The sequence below is a fragment of the Malassezia vespertilionis genome, chromosome 4 (assembly GCF_029542925.1).
Source record: "Malassezia vespertilionis chromosome 4, complete sequence".
In the NCBI taxonomy this organism is placed as follows: domain Eukaryota; kingdom Fungi; phylum Basidiomycota; class Malasseziomycetes; order Malasseziales; family Malasseziaceae; genus Malassezia; species Malassezia vespertilionis.
The window spans coordinates 250,449-269,443 of NC_079250.1; the positions used below are offsets into that span (position 1 = coordinate 250,449).

Consider the following 18,995-nt stretch of genomic DNA (forward strand, 5'->3'; position numbering starts at 1 on the left):
CGTATGTGGATTCGGCGTTCTTTCCGGTGCATTACTTGAAGCACAGTGCATGAACAAAAAAAGGTAGTACGTACTTGCGCGGTATGAATACGTTTGAACGGATTATGCTCAATCGCTGGTGGATTACGAGCATCTATAGTACAGTAGGTATACATTATCGAGTTTTACGCGGTATCTTTGGCTCACGCCCACCGAAATCATCGCGCTCACGTTTTGAATCGTGTGAGTGTACAGGAGGAATAGATGGCATTCCTGGCATTCCTGGCATTCCTGGCATTCCTGGCATTCCTGGCATTCCTGGCATTCCTGGCATTCCCGGCATTCCCGGCATCCCCGGCATCCCCGGCATCTCCCCAGCCTTCCCATCTTGCCCACTTGATGAAAACATTTGGAAAAACAGCATTTGCTGAAACTGAAGCTGCATTTGCATTTGCATCCGCATCGGCGGCGGCAAGTTCGGATTCTGGAGCATCATCGCAAGCTGCTGCACAAATTGGGGATTAAACCCAGAAGCATCAGGGGCCTGCTCATTTGCTCCCTCGCTCGTACTTGTCGGCGCCTTGTCCAGCGTCGATGACACTTCTGCTATCTGCTCAACGGGCTTCTCCTCCGCTTTTTCTGCGCTGGGCAATGCATCGGCTGCAGCTTCAGTCGCGAGCTGCGCCGCCTCCTCGTCAGCACCTTCTCCTTGCTCAAATGCCTGCTCACTGCGCTCAATCGTCTTGTCGATGTACTCGCGCACCTGCTTGCGCTTCACGTCGTCAATCTTAAGCGTCTCCAAATCAGGGATATGTTTCTCGCATTCAGGACACGTGAAATCGTGCTCAAACAAATATGTCTGCACACACTCTTCGCAAAATGAAGTGTCGCAGCACAGCGACTTGACTGCATCGCGCTTCAGCTTGGAGCACAATGGACAGGCCAACGCAGGGTCGGACGGTGCAGACTGATACAAGTCCGTCTTGGACAAAGGACGCGACCGAGCACGACTTCGATCCCACGACGAGCTATCCGGAGTCGCAACCACGTAAGAGCCATCGGGCGTGACCATCACGCCGGTCATCTGTTCCGCAGAAGACTGCTCCACGGTTTTGAGCATACTTTTCGGGATACCCGTTGTGCGCTTGAACCGCGGTCTGTTATTATAGTCCTGGTTGTCATTTGTGGGGCATTCTTGAATCCAATGCCCTTTCTGGCCGCAGCGGTAGCAGATGTAACCTGCAGGAGGGGGAGGTCGCTCGACGGCTGGCGGTGCATAGTCTCCTCCTTGGCGCGCCGGAGGCGCCCTGCGAGGTGCACCGCTTCTTTCGCGGTACTTTGCATGCGCCATACGCTCTTGTGTCTCGTCCCATTGCTCTGTAGTTGCTTGGAACATGGCAGCGATGCGCGCCGCTTCGGTGCCGCTCGCATTGCCCTCCGCCGGTACTGCCACTTGCTGCGGTACATTTTGGTCGTGCACATCAAAGCGTTTCGTCATAGGGCCACGATAAAGTGCGTTGCCACTGCTGTTGGCGCTACTTGACGCAGGTTCCGGAGCTGCGGCAGCCGGAGTATGCAGGTCCGAGACGTACATCTGTGCTGTGCCGCGCCCGGGTTTCGATGGAGGCAAACGGCGTACAGTCACATGCGATGATCGTGAAATACTGTAATTATCGTCTTTGTACTCTTCGTCCGTGTCGGCATCGTACACGGCCAAATCGAATCCACTGCCTTCGCCCATTTTATTCTGCAAGATAATCTCGCGTTTCAATTCCCAAACGCTAATTCCAGTCCCATCGAAAGTGATTCTCTGTGGCTCTTTTTGAGAACGAAACTTGTAGTACACTGCGGACGTTGCCATCCTGAAGCAAAGTGGCGCACACGACGCACAGGCAACAGCACAAGCAGTGCGCTCGCCGTTGCGTAAAGGCATGCACGTGATTCACGTGACAAAACGTGATCATGGCGCGGTGCTTCTTTTCTTCATGTCCATGCTGCGGCAGAGCATGGTATCAAGAGAAGAATGGGAAGCGCAGCTAGCCGATATTCGGGTGCCTAAAGAGGAGCTGGATAAATTGCTGATGGACTTCTTTATTGTTGAAGGATACAAAGAAGCTGCGGAGCAGTTTAGTCTTGAAACAGGTCATGTCCCGGAAGTCGACCTGCCGAATATGCAGTTGCGCATCGACATGCGCGATAAAATCATGCAAGGTGATGTCTTGGGCGCGATTGAGCTTGTGAACGAAATGAATCCAGAGGTGCGTATTTTTGGCGGCGTATACGAGATGAAGAGAAATGTTCATGCACCACGCTAAGCAGCTCGCTGCGATGCTGAACAAAAAACCTAATCACCATCTTTCGACTGATCGTTACCGCGCCATGCTAGTGTTTATGAACATGCTAACACGACAGATCCTCGATACAAGCCCGCGTATTTTTTTCCATCTCCAGCAGCTTCGCATGATTGAGCTGCTTCGAGAAGGAAACAGCGATAAGGCATTATCGTTTACCGCCGAGCAGCTTGCGCCTTTAGGAGAGGAGCACCCCCATCTTCTCGGCGAGCTTGAACAGACCATGGCACTGTTTGTCTTCGATGTAAACAACCCTGCGCTTGCGGGCGTGCGTGCGCCACCGTATGTCGAAGCTCTGTACAGTATTGAAAATCGCCGCAGCGTTGCAGATGAGCTCAACGCTGCGGTCCGCGTCGCACAAAGCTACAGCAATGCGGCGAAACTCCTTTTGCTTTTACAACTCGCGCAGTTGGGCGAGCAGCTGCTTGGCTCAGACGGACCCGGCAGGACGCAATTTCCCACCCTTGACATTCATACACCACTAGCGCTTACGACCACGACCCATGACGAAATGACGGACGAATAATAGTGTACAGTAGACTCATTTGTATTGTAGACCGACGCATGTGGAGGCCTTTCCGAGAAACGACAATGGTCGCCAATGCCGTGCCTGGATCGCTCAAGGACGTGAGCGTGTATATCCAGCGCGCGGAAGAAGTGGATCAGGTTGATCCTGTGATAGCATACTGGTGCAAATACTACGCTGCGCAACTCGGCGTTTTGAAACCGACAAACGATGCGGAAGCCAAAGCATTCCTGGTGCGCCTTATGGACGACTTGGAATCAGTAGGTGCCGCTTCTCCACTTACAAAAGCGCAAGCAAGCATTAAAGGATAATGATGCAGTAAACAACGACACTGTGGGCAATGCCTATGTAGAAAACTTTGCGCACAATGTATTTCTCGCGGCAGACAACGAGGATCGCGAGGGGAACGCGAGTCGGTACGCTCACCACCCTGCTCACTTTAGCAACACTGTGCGTGCATTCATGGCCGCTGCAAAATACCTTGAGCTACTCACCGTGTTTGGGCCGTTGGAGCCAGATGTGCTGACGAAAATCCGGTACGCAAAATGGAAGGCTGCGCAGATTTCCAAGGCGGTCCGAGAGGGCTTGAAGCCTTCTTCAGGCCCTTGTACTACGGAGGATGAAGAGGTTTTATCTCGACCTGCCACGCCTATGCACGTTGGCGATGAGGATGCATCGCAAAGGAGAGACGACGATGCGAGTGCAAAGAGTTTTAGTGACAAAAGCCAAAATGCATCCGAGACCAAGATGCCTGACGTCCCTGCGCATACAGCGTCAGAGACGCAGAAACCCAAGGCACACATGTTTGTCCCCGACGCGCACACGACCCTCCTCACGCCAAGCGCGCCGCCCGCGCAAACACGCGATACAGAAAGTGGGCTGGGTATTGCAGACATTGCCAAAGTACAGAAACTATCTCGCTGGGCGTCGAGTGCACTCGACTACGACGATGTTGCAACCGCACGCACGCACCTGCAGGAAGCACTCCACCTGTTGGGCCCCGCGCCGTAGGCCATAGCACGTGTAATACACGTGACCCGTTCCCGGTGGGCGCTGGGCGCCGACCGAGCGCCGGCCAGCAAATACCATTGCGCACAGCAGGATGATTGCAAAGACGCCCTTCAGCTTGCTCAGTGGAGTGCAGCGCTCAAGTACGTAAATCGAAGAATTTTTGTGCTGACAACAGGCTGCATCTCGCGCATGCTCTCGACGTCCGCAGTGCGCCAAAGCTACGCGGACACGGCCAAGAACGTGTACGTGAAGAAGGACTCCAAGGTCCTCGTCCAAGGGTTTACCGGCAAGACAGTGCGTACTCCATACAGAGAGAGCTAACCAGGCAGGGTACTTTTCACAGTGAGCAGTCGCTTGCCTACGGTACCAACATCATTGGCGGCGTAAACCCGAAAAAGGCGGGTAGCACGCACCTGGGCAAGCCCGTGTTTGGCTCCGTGCAGGAGGCGATGGAGAAGGCCAAGCCCGATGCATCCGTCGTTTACGTTCCCCCTTCCGGCGCCGCGGATGCGATAATTGAAGCTGTCAATGCCGAGGTTCCGCTCGTTGTTGCCATCACCGAGGGCATCCCGCAGAAGGACGAGATCCGCGTTGCAAACGCGCTCAAGAACCAGAGCAAGACGCGCCTTGTCGGCCCCAACTGCCCTGGTGTGATCAACCCAGAGGGCTGCAAAATCGGCATTATGCCGGGCCATGTACACTCTCCCGGTTGCATCGGCATTGTTTCGCGATCCGGTACGCTCACCTATGAGGCTGTGAACCAAACCACGAACGTTGGTCTCGGCCAGTCGCTTGTGGTGGGTATTGGTGGTGACCCCTACCCTGGCTCGACGACGCTCGACATGGTCAAGCTTTTCCTGGAGGACGACAGGTCTAAGGGAATTGTTTTGATCGGTGAGATCGGTGGTAGCATGGAGGAAGATGCCGCCGAGTACCTCGAAAAGCACAACCGTACCAGGGACGTCCCCAAGCCGGTTGTTGCCTTCATCGCGGGCCGGACAGCGCCCCCAGGCCGCCGTATGGGTCACGCCGGTGCGATCATATCCGGCGGCAAAGGCGGTGCTGACGACAAGGTGCGTGCCTTGACCAAGGCTGGTGCCATTGTCGCCGACAGCCCCGCTAAGATTGGTGACCTGATGCTCAAGGCCATGAAGGACGCCGGCCTTGCCTAACTTGAAGCGCAAACACTACTACATTCTCTGCGTAGATGATAGTATTTTTATCTCTTCTATTACATTTCCAGTTCGACCGCGTCCATAGGCTGGAACTGCGTCGGATCGTTATTGTACGCAATCTCGTCCAGCGCAACGATGCAGCTTTCTCGCACTACACGCGGCGCACTTGTATCCTCTGCCCAGCGCGTGAGCGTCTTGACCACGGCGGCCTGTGCAATCTCACCCCCTTCGGTAGCCTCCTCAAGAACACCGCCAAGCGCCTCGGCAGCCTCGTGTCGTACCATCTCGTGCTCTGCATCGTCGTCCAGTACCTTGGACATGGCAGGCACTGACGCTGGATGGCAAAGCTCGCCAAACACGAAACATACCTCATGACGGAAGAGCGCACTTGGATCCACAAGACTGTCTGCGAGCGCTTGCATAGCAAGCTCTTGTGCTTCTTTGCTGCCTTGCTGCACCGTATTGCGCAGTGCAAACATGGCGCGGTAGCGCTCAAACAGCGGCAAACTGTTGTCTAGCAACGATGTGCGGAAATGCGCAACGTTCTCAAGTGAGTACACATTTCCCTCCGCGCGCGCTGAGGCCGGAACATGTACCGTCGCAGGAGCGGGGTCGATTGGTGCGGCGGCATTGGATGCCGCCGAAATCGCGTCGCCATGTGCCTTTTCGAGCTGTTCTTGCCGCGCACGCTCCGCTTTTCCTTGCTCTGAACTGTCGAAATTAATTTTGTTGATTGCCAAGTGACACGTTTCGCGAATGGACACTTCTGGATCGGCCTCCAGGTAGCGTTGCAGCAATGGCAATGATGCCGGCGAAGAAATAGCACCCATCGCCTCTGCTGCTTCGTGGCGCACCATGGTATGCTCTTTTTCATCAGCGAGAACATCCTCTAAACATTTCAAGGCGCGAACGTCGCGAATTTGCCCAAGAACGTACGCCAGTTCATGCTTCAGCAGCGCCGAGTCGTCCTCGAAGCCTTTTCCAATAATCGAGATCACACGAACGCAGTTCTCGTCCGATACGGACGCTAGCGACTTTAGTGTAAACAGAGTACGAAAACGCGCATCTAATTTCACCTTTCCGGAAGTGTTCAACAACGACACTTCCAGCGCGTCTAAGCTCGGTGGCATGAGTGGCCAAAGAAGAAGTGCGGTTTTGGTTTAATGATTAGTAACCGTTAAATTTTTTTTGTTGCAGCACACAACGCCGCACGCCGTTCCTTTGTCACCATGGCAAAAGCAAAGCGTGCAAAAGTTGTCTCGCTCACAAGGACAAAAGCAAAGACGAGGGAGCATAAAGAGAATTTGATTGGATCAGTGCGTGATGCTGCGAATGAGTATTCCTACGTATGGGTTTTTGCCATTAGCAATATGCGGAACTTGTACCTGGACGAGGCGCGCAAGCTTTGGACAGGCTCCAAAATGTTCTTTGGAAAGCTGCGTGTGATTGCCAAAGCGCTGGGTGAGTCTGAATCTGAAGAGATTCGTCCGAGATTGGCAGCACTGTCGAAACGTCTGCGCGGTAACGTGGGTCTATTGTTTACAGATTCGCCGCCTGCAGAGGTCCTCGATTGGTGCAGCGATTACCAGCGCCTCGATTTTGCACGTATGGGTGGCAAGGCGACGGAAACTGTTAAACTTGAGGCAGGTCCTGTTATGATTTACACCGAACCGCGCGAAACTTTGCCGCACAATATTGAACCCCAATTGCGCAAGCTCAATATGCCCACCCAGCTCAAGAACGGTATCCCCACGCTACTCCAAGACTTTACCGTTTGCAAAAAGGGAGAAATATTGACGGCGGAAAAGGCACAGATTCTCAAGCACCTTTTGATCCAAATGGCGCATTTCCGTCTCATTCCTCTGGTATACTGGTCCGCAATCGGCGCTTCCGGCGAAGAAAACCAAAAGGAAGGCGTCATTGTTGATGTGCCCTTGTCCGACAGTGACCTGGAGCTTGCAAAGAATGCGGGGGCATTGCTCGGTACCAAGAAGAGCCGCGTGCAAGAACACGGGCGCGATGAAGAAATGGTCGACGACGACGAAGACGACGACGACGACGACGAACCCGACGAAATTAATATGATCGAGGAGCGTGACAGTGCAATGATGCTCCCTGAAGGGCTGCAGCTCTAAAGGGTTCGTTTATTGTCGCAGCTACGTACTTAAAGCTACACAATCAATTCCTAATTGGTAGTTCGTCGTGCGTCGAGTCCAGGTATACCCTGCGGCGCAGCGGTGAGCTCGAGTTAGGCACATCAACATAAAAGCGTTTGTACTGGTAAACTCCTTTTCCGTCTTTGAGCAACTCAATATGCACCTCTCCTTCCGTAAATGTGCCTGGCACTGTGCGCAATCCAGTAGAGAAATCGACTGAGGCCATGCCCAATGCGTCCTTGGAGCTCCCTACCAGTTCCCCGACGCTATGCACAGCACCCCGAAGCTTTTTTGTAATCCACCAGGGCTGTGTAGGCTTCTCTGGTTTAAAAGGTTTTGCGGGTAGCTCCGCTGGCTCTTTGTCAAGGTCGTCCCACCAAATCTTAACAGTATCGTATCCATCCAGCACGCGGTCCTTCGCCCAATGTGTTCCGGCAATCACACCCAAGCGAAACGTTTGCCAGTAGCTCAACGGAGTGTCCTTGTCGCGACTTTCAATGTAAAAGTGAAGGTACAAGGTGTCGTCGCCGGTGCGAGGGTCGAAAGTGCGAGAGGAATGAACTGTTTGCGAAGGACGGCTAGGGTGCGAAGGTGGATTCAATGGCGAATAATCGCCGATGTACTGTGCAACGTTCGTCTGGAAAATGTAGGGCTCAAGCAGATATTCGTGGATCTTCTTGTTACGCAAAAGCAGTTTGCATGCCTCTTCGTAAATTACTGTAGGGCTGTTCCGCGCAAAAAGCTCAGATGTGACTGTGTAGCCAATCGCAAGAGTCAACAAAGCGCCAAACCCGATCAAAAAGAAGCGAGACGTGCCTACAGTAGCTCGTGCAACTTTCTCGGCACCGTCGAGATTCTTCCACGGTTTGCCTACGCCAGTCAATTTATCAACGCGCTCGCTGAATTCGCCGCGCGAGCCGCCTTGAGCAAGTGCTACACCGGCAAGTCCCAAGGACGCCTCTTGACGCTTCGCTTCAGTGGATTTTTTCTCCTCGCGGAGTAACTTGAGCAAATCTTCCTGTGCCTTTGCTCTCTTCTGCTCGTCCGTCAGCTTGTCACCGCCAGCTTGGCTAGCATATCCATGACGAAAAGGCAGTACAAGTGAGTGGATACCTGTGTTTATTTGCACACATCGTGCAAGCGTGTTCGTGCGCATGGATATCGGGATTGATCGCAGCATGTTGCCGTGTGCAAAAGCCAACATGATGGAAGTCCTCGAATGCATCACGTGGGGAAGTGCACGGCCCCAGCACGGACTACCTACCAGTGACTTTTTTGGTAGACGCCACCCTTTCGCGTTTGAGTCGCAGCGACAACGCGCGCGGCTGTCGCGAATACAAGATGGGACTACAGCACAAGCGTTACTTACAATCGCAATACGTATATGGATGTACTAGATGCAAGACGCACTTAACCACATTAGAAGCCCTTATCAGTAAGGTACGTTAAGCAAGTCTAAAAGTGAGCAGTACTAAACAAGATGGACGCAGGAATTCAACGGGAAAATGGGGCGTGCGTTTCTTTTTGACACCACAGTCAATGTAAGCTTTGGAGAACCTGATGATCGACATATGCGCACCGGCAAGCACACTGTTCGAGACGTGTACTGTATTCGATGCAATGCATACCTCGGCTGGAAATATGTATGTGCAAGTGCTCCACAAAACTGACAAGCAAAGGACCGAGCGTTCAACACTACGGAAAAGTACAAGGAGGGGAAGTATATCCTTGAAACAGCTCAACTGGACGATGTACATTAACAACCCTGACGCAGCAATGATACCCTTGGCATGTTCCCTTGTACATAGACCATTCCCTAGCCCACTTCCAACTTGCCACCGCTTTCACAGCTCCCATTGTTCCGCCACGCGCCCTTCCAGCAACCCGACTGCCGCGCCAGCGCTGGACCCCATCGTACGCCAGGTCCACAACAGCGTCCTTAGTCTCACCACGTGGCAGAGATTTTCCTTGGCGCTGGCCATCCATTGCGGTAGGTAATCCCAGTGACTATAACAAATACCACTCATTCGCGGGCTATTCACTACAGCACAATCAATTTGTATGCGCACCTCAAGCAAGGACGTCGTAAATGCATAATAAAGTAGAACGAGCCAATTAAAACGCATTTATGAGTGATCGAACGCTCTGTGCGATTTGTCCAAATTTTGCGCGGGATACAACGAGCCAATACGCAGCAAATAATTGATTTTCAGCCAATCGTTGAAAGTGCGCTTTGCTAAGCACCCATAAAAACGGCGAACATACGCACGCCGAACAAACAACACACGCGGCAGCGGCCGATAGGGCCTTCACTTATATATGGCCTGGTCTAGGCTCTAGAGCTCTTCATCATCCACTAACCCCTTTACCCACACAACGTTGTTAGCGCGCTAGACGCCTACCTTTCCATACCCTCTATCTCCTCAAGTGGACCTTTTCTATCCTCAATACAAATTACAATGTCTCGATTTGTCAAGTTTACTCTTTACGCCTTTGTTGCGCTGATTGCTTTCGCCGCGGTAGTCCGTACCGAGGAGAAGTACTACGATGATGACGGCAACGATCTCATCGTGTTCGACTCCAAAATCGGTGACAACGACTTTGAGGATGACGCTCCTAGCAAGCGCTCCCTCAACATCCGCGGCAAGTCTGCCTATGGCATGGCTGCTCGTCACAAGAACGAGAGGTTGTTCACCAGTGGACCCTCGGACAATGAGAAGCTCATTGACCACAACATCAAGATTACTTGGTACGCGTCCGAGGATCTCAAGGCCCCCGCCTGCTCTAACGGCAAGTGGGACCCCTCCAACTCCAACCACATTGGTGCAGTCATGAAGGGCTGGGACGGCGGCCCCCAGTGCGGTCAGTTTGTTCGTCTTTGCAACGACAAGACCTCGGTTTGTGTCAAGGTTCGCATCGTTGACGAGTGCGCTGGCTGCAGCAAGAACCACGTCGACCTGACCAAGTCGGCCTTCAAGAAGCTGGCTACCACTGGTACGCTCGACGAGGGTATCACTACTGGCCTCAAGCTCTGGGATAGCCACAAGCCCAACCCTTGGGACTTCTCCCTTTACGGGCCTGTTGCGCTCTAAAGTTTAAAAAGTGTGGATTATGATGTGACGACAACCATGTATGATTTATGGCAGGTGCCAATGTTGCGCGATTCTGTGAATTGTTCAGCTCTGTTTTTATTTTTCCTGTCTGGGCTGTGCTTGGGCAGGAACCCTTGGATGTACCGAGCATTTTATCTGCTTGAAACTCGGTACCATGATAGCTATAGCACTGCTGGAATAGTGTATGCTAGCATTTTAAACTTACTTTTTTTACACTTAGCCCATTTTGTCTGTCTTGTGAAGTCCAGATGCGTTCAGGCACTGTGTGGGTACCAGTTTTACTAAGGCGCCCTAATTTGACGCCGTCAGCCGCACCGATCCACTGGCGCGGACTACAAAGACTCTTGTACAAGGGGCCATAGGCTGTCCTCCAGGACGTACAAACCATGTCTTTCTCCTGGAAGTCCTTATTTAACATCAACAATCAGGATTCGCCAGGATCGCCCGGCCGCAAAAGCGGTCTCGGTGCAAAGGTACAAGGAGGGAACAGACCAGGAACGTCTGCTGCGCTAAACACAAATCCAGCACGAACAGATGCAACAGAGAACACTGTTTCCGACAAAGAAATACTGCAAAGTGATGGGGATACTCTACCCGCACCATCATCGCCATCGGGAGTATCTTCACAGCCCGCACAACCAATTGTGCATGTCGTCACGCCGCGCCGGATGGGGTCCTCGCAGGAGAGTCCCCGTGACCCCCTGTCCCCAATAAGTGCGATTTCTTTAGGCTCGCCGGCGCGTCGAACAGCACTGCCTGTAGCACCTCATGGAAAGCAATGGTCGCCCACGGAGTGGAATTGCTGGTCTCACGACGACGGACGGACAGTGTATGAATCGGATGCGCGGATTGCTCTGCTTGGGATAGACAATGTACGTTGTCATGATTTCGGAGCGATACTAACCCATCCAGTTTGGCAACTCATGGTGTGTCTTTAGCACACAAACTAACCACAAGTTATTTAAATTCCGTGCTGCAAGCGCTGTTTCACTGCCACCCATTCCGAGACGCTGTCCTTGGCCAGAAAGTCGAAATTGGACGGTCGGATGCTTCCGAAGATGACACTCTACTGCGATCGCTTATGCAACTGTTTGACGCTATGGCACACAAGGGGACACAGGTCTATATGAATGTATGTGCACCGCACACAAGCGTTGACTCGCAGCCAAGCATTGCCACCATTACCAAGACGCCGACTATGCTTGTATGTATATGCAGAGCATGAATCTTACTGCAGAACAAAACATGCAAGATGCCCGTGATTTTGGGCAAGTCGGTCGACCAAGATGCGATAAAATCATTTCTGGTGACGCTGCAGCGCAACTGTGACTTGTTCGACAGTTCGATGCATCATGACGCACACGAGTTCCTAATTTTTACGCTGAATCGAATTGGAGAAGACTTGGCCGCGCAGACGAAGCAAAACAAAGGAGAACGAGCAGCGGGTACGCCCTCTGTGGACAAGGATGCTGTGCCAAGAACCTATGTACACAGACTGTTCCAAGGTATCCTTACGAATGAGACGCGATGCCTAACGTGCGAATCTGTATGTATACACGACACGACACTCACAACAGATCTCCAATCGCGATGAAGAGTTTCTTGATTTGTCCATTAACGTCGCGCCATTTACCAGTGTCTCTTCCTGTCTGCGCAAATTTTCCGAGAGTGAAATGCTAAGCGGGCGAAACAAATTTTTCTGCGATACCTGTGCAAGTTTACAAGAGGCGGAGAAGCGTATAAAAATCCGCCATTTGCCCGATATTCTTGCGTTGCACTTAAAGCGGTTCGGTTGGGACGAGGGCGCTCAAGCGTACATCAAGAATGCGTGTCGCGTCGTGTTCCCATTGGACTTGCGCCTCTTTAACGCATCCAATCAAGCCAATAATCCAGACCGCGAGTACGAGTTGTTTGGGATTGTCGTCCACGTTGGCGCAGGAGCGCACCAAGGGCATTACATTTCTGTCATTCGAGTTGGGCCCCGCTGGGTCCTCTTTGACGATGAATTGGCAGAGACCATTTCAGAGTCAGAGATTGCCAAGTTTTACGGCGACTCGCCCGAGACGGGAAGTGCGTATGTATTGTTTTATCGCGCGCTGGATATGGACAACAGTGCAGGAAAGTCGCCGTTTGTCCCAAAAAACGGAACATGTGTTTCCACGCACACTTCCTTCCCGCCGCATATTGTGCCGCTTGCGAACAGTCCCTCTCCAGCGCACAAGCCCCCCGAAATGACCTCCGTTTTGACCACGTCTCCGCTTCTGGACCCGTTGCCCGCCCCCGCACTTGCCGTTTCTGCAGCGCCCAAACCAATGCTTGTGCAGCCAACGCACGCTGCGGCACGTTCAGACGAGCTGGACGAGCATACCATTTCCACACACGAGACACTATCCGAAGAGGCAAGTAACGATCGACATATGCCGCAAAGCCAAGTCCCGTCAAGGCGTCCTTGGCTTGGGCGCTCGAGATTCAGCCGCAGGCGTTCATAATAAATACAGTGTTACAGTGGTGGTACTAGCACGCTACAGGGTATGTAAAATTGCGCAAAATTGCACTCAATGGCGCGGCGGGTGCCTAGCCGACTATGACCCACCACTCGGGCTGTCTGGTGTAGGACGACGGGTGCGCGCCTCGATTATTTGCATGCGTTTCTGCATCACGGCGCGAGATCGATCGCGCATTAGAGCGCTTTCTGCCTCACGCCGTTTCAACTGCTCTTCCTTGGAGAGACGTCGGGTATCGTTTCCCTGCTTTTTTCCCGCCCAGAATCCAGGTGTCTCGGGGGGTTTGGGTGCATGGCGAACGGACCAGGTTCCTTCCATCTCGGGCGGGTTAAATTCGCTCGACCCTGGATAACCTTCCGAAACAGAGGCGCGGACATCCGAAGAAATACTTTGCGAGTGACTAGTGCTGCGCCGCCAAAGGCTGTAAGGCAAAACAGGTCCGTCCGTACTCAACACATGCGCATGTTCAGGGTAGCTGGAAGCAGACGTACATACTCGGGTTGTGTCAGTTTCGCATGTGGAAAATCGCTCCGCGTTCCACGAAACTTCATCCGACACGCACCGGTGGCGGCTGTTCGGACGCAGCGAGCCAGCCTGGCTTTTGTGATCGTCGGCAGCAGTGTGTGGACAAAGCAATGGCGCTTCAGACTGAAGGAATGTGTGTGCAAGACAAGCCTTGGTATCCGGGCGCAATGCAGGGTCATAACGAAGCATGGAAAACAAAAGCTGGACGAAATTCCGAGACGTATGCGCGGGGAAAAGCGTATCAAAGGGAATGGGTTGCGACGCTGGGATCTGCACGCCTCTTGCTTCGCACAGCGCACGCGCCTCTTTCCAAGGACCACCGCCCATCATCGGTGCAGATAGAGACTGTGCACTCTGCATAGGCGAGCCGAGCACGGAGCAGATCCGCATAATCTGATCAACCTCATTCACGCCCGGAAAAAGTGGTTCAAGGGTAGCAAGCTCGACCATAATGGCTCCAAGTGCCCATATATCCACTGCCGATGAATAGTACGGCGACCGGAGCAGCACCTCTGGTGCGCGGTACCATCGGGTGGACACGTACTCTGTGTACATCGATGTATTTTGTATTTCGCGTGCAAGACCAAAATCAGCAATCTTTACAATCACCATCGCATCCTGTTCCACCCCGCCGTAGGGATAGATGGAGGTAGGGTAGTCTCCTAGGCCGGTAGTCGTGATGAGTAAATTTTCGGGCTTGATATCACGATGGAAAAAACCGTGTTGATGAATGTGATCCAGACCAAGTAATACCTGCTTTAGAATGGAAGCCATTAGCCCAGCAGTCAATAGGCGCCCTTTGCGCGTCCTAATCAATTGATACAGATTTCCCTCCATGCTCTCGAACACAATATGGAGTTCCTTGGTCGATGGCGGCAAAAAAGCGTCGTACAAGGGAATTATATGGTCGTGTGATGGTATTCTCGAAAGTGCCTGAGGTGAGAAGTCAATCCAACGTACCCGAAGCTCGTTCAGTTTTAAGCAATCGTTCCAATCATCAAATTGCTTCCGTATCCGCTTGATTGCTACAATGTGCTTGCCCACATACCCTGCCCGCGTCCCGCCATGCTGCATGGCAGATACACGAGCATCACTCGGCAACGGGCTCCGCCAGTCTGCAATGTATACACTGCCAAAACTGCCGGATCCTTGCACTCTGAGAATAGAAAAATCGCGTTGCTGCGCATATGGCGCGAGCTTCGCACCATGTGCCTGTCCCGCAACTTGCAACGCCGTATCCTGCGGCAGCAATGCGTTGTATCGCATCGCCAGTATGGTTTCTTTCATAAATACGTCGGCGTGCAGATCGCTGACAGCTACCTGAACGGCGGGTACAGTCACGCCAAACCAAAAACGTGCGCCAACAGAGATCGATGCGCAAAACAAGCGCCCTATAGCTTGTAAGTCTAGATGATTGGCATAAAGTAAATTGGCGCAAATATGTAGACCAATCATATCACGTAATTTGAAGGGCGCATAGTTACACACATGGATTTTCGACGCAGAGCGATTGGCCCTGGGATGCTCAAAATGTCTGCAGGGCGTAAGTGACTGCGCAGAAATGCATACCTTGTGAATACAGTGGGGATCTTCCATGTAGTCTTGCGCAGAGATCCACATTTTGCGGAATGTGCTGAGGCCTGCAAAGATGCTCCCACCGATCCATGTCGAGTACTTGCGCTCTGGTGGTGCTGAGATTTTAATCTTTGTATCGACAGGCGCGAGCGTTTTGATCTCGTGCAATAGGCGGTCGCCGTAGCCCTTGGTCAGTGTTGTACCGCCGCTCAGGACAATATTGCCGTATAGATTGCGCCGCAAATCCATATCTGCGCGCCCGATCGAGTCAGCAAGGATCTGGTGCGCGCCGGCGTCTTCGAGGCCAACAAGCTCGGGATTAAATAAAATTTCCGGCGCGCGAAAACGCTCCTCGTTGAGCTTAATAATGTTGCCGTCGGGCAAGGTAAACTCAACCGGACGTTTCGCCTCGCGCTCCTCATGTCCAGGATAGGTAGCGAGCTGGCAGCATTTCTCCTTGATTGCACGCACAATCTCGCGCTCCGAGGAGGTGTGCAAGTAGTAGCCCGAGCGGCGAAGCAGCATCTGCAAATGATCCGACACATCGCGGCCCGCAACATCTACCCTGCGAATCGCGTGTGGAAGCGCAAAGCCCTCATACACAGGCACCGCATGTGTCACACCGTCACCCGAGTCGAGCACAACGCCCGTGGTGCGTCCGGACGAGTATCTGTGTGTAAGTAATTTCGCACAACGTACAAGCTGAGCACCGCCTGGATGCTAATGTACATGGCCGGGACGTTGAATGTCTCAAAAAAGATCTGTGCGGCAGTATCTCGGTTCGTACGCGGATTTAGCGGCGCTTCGGTGAGAAGCACGGGATGCTCCTCACTTTGAGTCTTAAGGCCATCGGTATATACATAACTCCATATCCGCTCCATATCCGCCCAGTCATTCACAATCCCATGCTCCATCGGGTACCGCACGCGTAAAAGGCCACGCAGCTCCTGAGCCTTGCGCCCAATAAACCGGTCACCCTCGACTGCGCCGGCCATAACACGAGGGTGCTTGGGACGTCCGACACTGCGATGAGCAAATCGACTACGCACAAGTTGGGGAAAAAGCTCTTCGGCGTGTCTTGCCCTGCAAATCCCGCCTTGATCGTGCCGGAACCCTATGGTAAGTAGATGAAGTACGCACATTGTCGAGCACCACGGGCTGGTTCGTCAGCACATCCTCAAACTCGCTCGGCATGCGGCACGACGCGGCGCTGCGCAGTGTTGCGCACATTTTTAGTCAGCAATCGACACAACAGCCGCGCGCGCCTCTTTTCCCGGAGCATGAGCCGCTTTTTTGGGAAGGTGCACGCTGCGCCGGATGCGGACGCAGATCTCGACCGCGCAGCAGATATGCCCGTGGGAAACATGCGTTCTGCGAAGCGTCGCACGCGTGATAAGGCGAGCGGTGCGTCCGTGAGCAGCAGCACGCGCGGCCCCCCACCAAGTTTGTCCAGCCGCTCGCACGCACGTCCCGGCACTTCGCGGCACTTGGATAGGATTCAGGACGTGGATGCAAATGAGCATGAAAATATGGAGAATGTGCAGGCATGGGCGGCGCAGAATCAGCAGAAAAAGGATCGACGGGTCGCCTCGAGCGAAACGCAGCGTCCGCACGTACGCAACACGCGGGTGCCGAGCGCAACGCACGATGCAGGCTCTGCGCGCGGCAGCACAAAAATGCACCGGTATGATGCCTCGAGTGTGCGAGCAGTTCCAAGCTCGCGTGCTTTGCGGACGCAGCATGGCGCGGAAAACATTGCAATGCGCGAAGAGGTCTTGCCCGAAAGCTTGACGAAAAATTATGAGCGCATAGCCAACTGGCGTGAAAGCAATGCACAGCTGACGGTGTCATCGGATACGACGCCTGCGCTGCGCAAATCCGCGAGCTGGCTGAGCCAGGGTGGTCTCTCTGTCCCCAACGCGCGCGGACGCGCGCCGGACGCTGCGAGCGTAGCGAGCTCGCGTCGGTATGCGCGCACGCAAGAAGAAAGCGCACCTCCTAAGGTTGTATCTCGCGTCCGCGAGGGTCCCAGCGCTTCGTACAATGCAGACTCGCCGATCCGCGACGTGTTGCGCTGGATGGCGCAAGAAGAAATGCAACAGTGGGTAATCCCGCTTGGACTCGGTGCCTCATTGCTTGTGCGTTGCATGGTTGCATTGGGCGGGTTCAGCGGACGTGGCACGTCGCCGATGCATGGCGACTTTGAGGCACAGCGACACTGGATCGAGATGACTTTGCACGTGCCAACCGTGCAATGGTACCGGTATGACTTGCCCTACTGGGGTCTCGACTATCCCCCGCTCACTGCGTGGGTCAGTCTTGTGTGTGGCTACGTGGCCTCGTTCTTCCCTTTACTGCGCACGAGTTTTGCGTTATACACGTCGCGCGGGAACGATTCGACGGCGCTCGTGCTGTATATGCGCATCTCTGTGCTGGCCCTCGAAGCGCTTATTTACATCCCTGCCGTATTCTACTTTTTGGAGCGCCGTTTAGAAGGGCGCAGTGTGCGTGCAAGACACGTAGCGCTGTTCTCTGTGCTTTTACAGCCAGCACTCATCCTCATTGATCACGGTCACTTTCAGTACAATGCGGTGATGCTCGGTTTCTCAGCGGCGTGTTTTGCTCTACTCTGCTCAAAGCTGCCCAACGTCAATGTTCGTGCTGGGATTCGGCCCGGTGCAGACACGCACGGCGCCGCGGGATTGCAGCGGATGCTGCTCCATTCGCTGAGTCGCCAGATCAGCTACGAGTACGTGATCGCAGCGATATTCTTTAGCTTGTCGTTGTGCTTCAAGCAAATGGCGCTTTACTTTTCCCCTGCCATCTTTGCGGTGATGCTTGGCCGCTGTGTTGGGCTTGCAAGGCAGGACGTGCGCCGTGGTGCTTGGCTCTTTCTGGGGCTCGCGGTGGGAACCTCAATCACCTTTTTGCTTGTGTTTTTCCCTTGGATTGGGTCGCGTGCATTGCTGCAGCAGTGCATCCACCGCATCTTTCCGTTGGCGCGCGGCGTGTTTGAGGACAAGGTCGCAAATGTGTGGTGCTTTATGAACGTGCTTCCTTTGGGCGCATTTAAGCTCAAGCATCTCTTTTCCACTATGGCGCTCGCAAAGCTGAGCCTTGTGGCTACCTTGTTGGCCATCCTGCCGGGCAGCATTTTGCTTTTCCGCGCTGGCGCCGAAACGGCGCGCCTCGAAACGATTCTCGACGATGCGCAGGCCGAGCAGGTCGTCGCAACGGTGCGCCGACATGCGGGCTCGATTGCGTCTGGTCGCGATCGGTCCGTCGCGGGATCGCAGCGCTTTGCGCCGAGCATTGCCGCACCGAGCATTACCGGCTCCGCGCACGAATCGAGCCGCGGCTCGGATCGCCGTAGCATCGCGAGTGGATCCATCTTTGCGGGGAGCCAAAGCACCTGGATGGCTGGTTCCATCGCGAAGCGTCCCGCGAGGCGGCGTGTTGTGAGCGCACCCCAGCGTCCCATTTCCTCTTCACCATCCCCTGCAGCAAGCTTACTGCCATATACCCTTGTGTCCACATCGCTGGCTTTCTTTTTGCTCGGTTTCCAGACGCACGAAAAGAGCATTCTTCTCCCTTTGCTCCCACTCACGCTGCTCCTTACTACCAAAGGCGACCGCACAGGCGCCGGTGCAGCGGCTGCGGACTGGGAATGGGCGGTACTGGCCAACAATGTCGGCGTGTTTGGCATGTGGCCTTTGTTACTACGCGATGGACAGGGTATGCAGGCGTTGGTGTTGACAATTGCGTGGAATGCCATGGTGGGGTACAGCCCTTTCGCCGAGCTCACGACGAAGCGCAAGTCGTTTGTCGCGTGGTTCAGTGCGTGCGTGCACGGCGCAATTCTTGTGTTGCTGCTTGCGCAACTGTTTACGCAGCACAGTGCGCTCTTGCAGCGCTACCCTGATTTGTTCCCTGTGTTGAATGTCTTGCTCGTCACCCCTGTCCTTGCACAAATCTGGCTCTGGTCCATGAAGAAGCAGGTGGAAGTCGCGCTAGCCACAGGGCTCATTGCGCACAACATTGCAGCACCGAAAACAGTCAAGAAATAGTGTACTTTAATGT

The 18,995-nt window shown here is 53.8% G+C and overlaps 11 protein-coding genes across 11 annotated transcripts; 7 read left to right on the forward strand and 4 right to left on the reverse strand.

Moving 5' to 3' along the window:
• Positions 1-154: 154 nt before the first annotated feature.
• Positions 155-1,840, reverse strand: MPE1 (the record flags this gene model as incomplete). Its single annotated transcript, XM_056206929.1, has 1 exon — positions 155-1,840. The coding sequence occupies one exon, from the start codon at positions 1,838-1,840 to the stop codon at positions 155-157; it is 1,686 nt and encodes a 561-aa protein (XP_056062904.1).
• Positions 1,841-1,964: 124 nt separating this feature from the next.
• On the forward strand, positions 1,965-2,856 carry MVES1_002098 (uncharacterized protein; the record flags this gene model as incomplete). The annotated part of the gene is made up of 2 exons (XM_056206930.1): positions 1,965-2,237; positions 2,392-2,856. 2 exons carry the CDS (start codon positions 1,965-1,967, stop codon positions 2,854-2,856), a joined length of 738 nt encoding a protein of 245 aa, XP_056062905.1.
• Positions 2,857-2,921: 65 nt separating this feature from the next.
• MVES1_002099 (uncharacterized protein) lies at positions 2,922-3,867 on the forward strand (the record flags this gene model as incomplete). Its single annotated transcript, XM_056206931.1, has 2 exons — positions 2,922-3,116; positions 3,145-3,867. 2 exons carry the CDS (start codon positions 2,922-2,924, stop codon positions 3,865-3,867), a joined length of 918 nt encoding a protein of 305 aa, XP_056062906.1.
• A 189-nt stretch (positions 3,868-4,056) lies between these two features.
• On the forward strand, positions 4,057-5,039 carry MVES1_002100 (uncharacterized protein; the record flags this gene model as incomplete). The annotated part of the gene is made up of 2 exons (XM_056206932.1): positions 4,057-4,161; positions 4,197-5,039. The coding sequence occupies 2 exons, from the start codon at positions 4,057-4,059 to the stop codon at positions 5,037-5,039; spliced, it is 948 nt and encodes a 315-aa protein (XP_056062907.1).
• A 59-nt stretch (positions 5,040-5,098) lies between these two features.
• On the reverse strand, positions 5,099-6,172 carry LIA1 (deoxyhypusine monooxygenase; the record flags this gene model as incomplete). Its single annotated transcript, XM_056206933.1, has 1 exon — positions 5,099-6,172. The coding sequence occupies one exon, from the start codon at positions 6,170-6,172 to the stop codon at positions 5,099-5,101; it is 1,074 nt and encodes a 357-aa protein (XP_056062908.1).
• Positions 6,173-6,271: 99 nt separating this feature from the next.
• MRT4 (mRNA turnover and ribosome assembly protein) lies at positions 6,272-7,177 on the forward strand (the record flags this gene model as incomplete). Its single annotated transcript, XM_056206934.1, has 1 exon — positions 6,272-7,177. One exon carries the CDS (start codon positions 6,272-6,274, stop codon positions 7,175-7,177), a length of 906 nt encoding a protein of 301 aa, XP_056062909.1.
• Positions 7,178-7,220: 43 nt separating this feature from the next.
• MVES1_002103 (uncharacterized protein) lies at positions 7,221-8,402 on the reverse strand (the record flags this gene model as incomplete). The annotated part of the gene is made up of 1 exon (XM_056206935.1): positions 7,221-8,402. The coding sequence occupies one exon, from the start codon at positions 8,400-8,402 to the stop codon at positions 7,221-7,223; it is 1,182 nt and encodes a 393-aa protein (XP_056062910.1).
• Positions 8,403-9,657: 1,255 nt separating this feature from the next.
• MVES1_002104 (uncharacterized protein) lies at positions 9,658-10,290 on the forward strand (the record flags this gene model as incomplete). Its single annotated transcript, XM_056206936.1, has 1 exon — positions 9,658-10,290. The coding sequence occupies one exon, from the start codon at positions 9,658-9,660 to the stop codon at positions 10,288-10,290; it is 633 nt and encodes a 210-aa protein (XP_056062911.1).
• Positions 10,291-11,410: 1,120 nt separating this feature from the next.
• MVES1_002105 (ubiquitinyl hydrolase 1) lies at positions 11,411-12,800 on the forward strand (the record flags this gene model as incomplete). Its single annotated transcript, XM_056206937.1, has 3 exons — positions 11,411-11,515; positions 11,549-11,857; positions 11,889-12,800. The coding sequence occupies 3 exons, from the start codon at positions 11,411-11,413 to the stop codon at positions 12,798-12,800; spliced, it is 1,326 nt and encodes a 441-aa protein (XP_056062912.1).
• Positions 12,801-12,893: 93 nt separating this feature from the next.
• Positions 12,894-16,109, reverse strand: ARP1 (centractin- actin- protein of the dynactin complex; the record flags this gene model as incomplete). The annotated part of the gene is made up of 7 exons (XM_056206938.1): positions 12,894-14,273; positions 14,301-14,731; positions 14,829-14,856; positions 14,910-15,585; positions 15,615-15,938; positions 15,965-16,029; positions 16,056-16,109. 7 exons carry the CDS (start codon positions 16,107-16,109, stop codon positions 12,894-12,896), a joined length of 2,958 nt encoding a protein of 985 aa, XP_056062913.1.
• An 86-nt stretch (positions 16,110-16,195) lies between these two features.
• On the forward strand, positions 16,196-18,982 carry ALG6 (dolichyl-P-Glc:Man9GlcNAc2-PP-dolichol alpha-1,3-glucosyltransferase; the record flags this gene model as incomplete). Its single annotated transcript, XM_056206939.1, has 1 exon — positions 16,196-18,982. The coding sequence occupies one exon, from the start codon at positions 16,196-16,198 to the stop codon at positions 18,980-18,982; it is 2,787 nt and encodes a 928-aa protein (XP_056062914.1).
• Between the last annotated feature and the right edge of the window lie 13 nt (positions 18,983-18,995).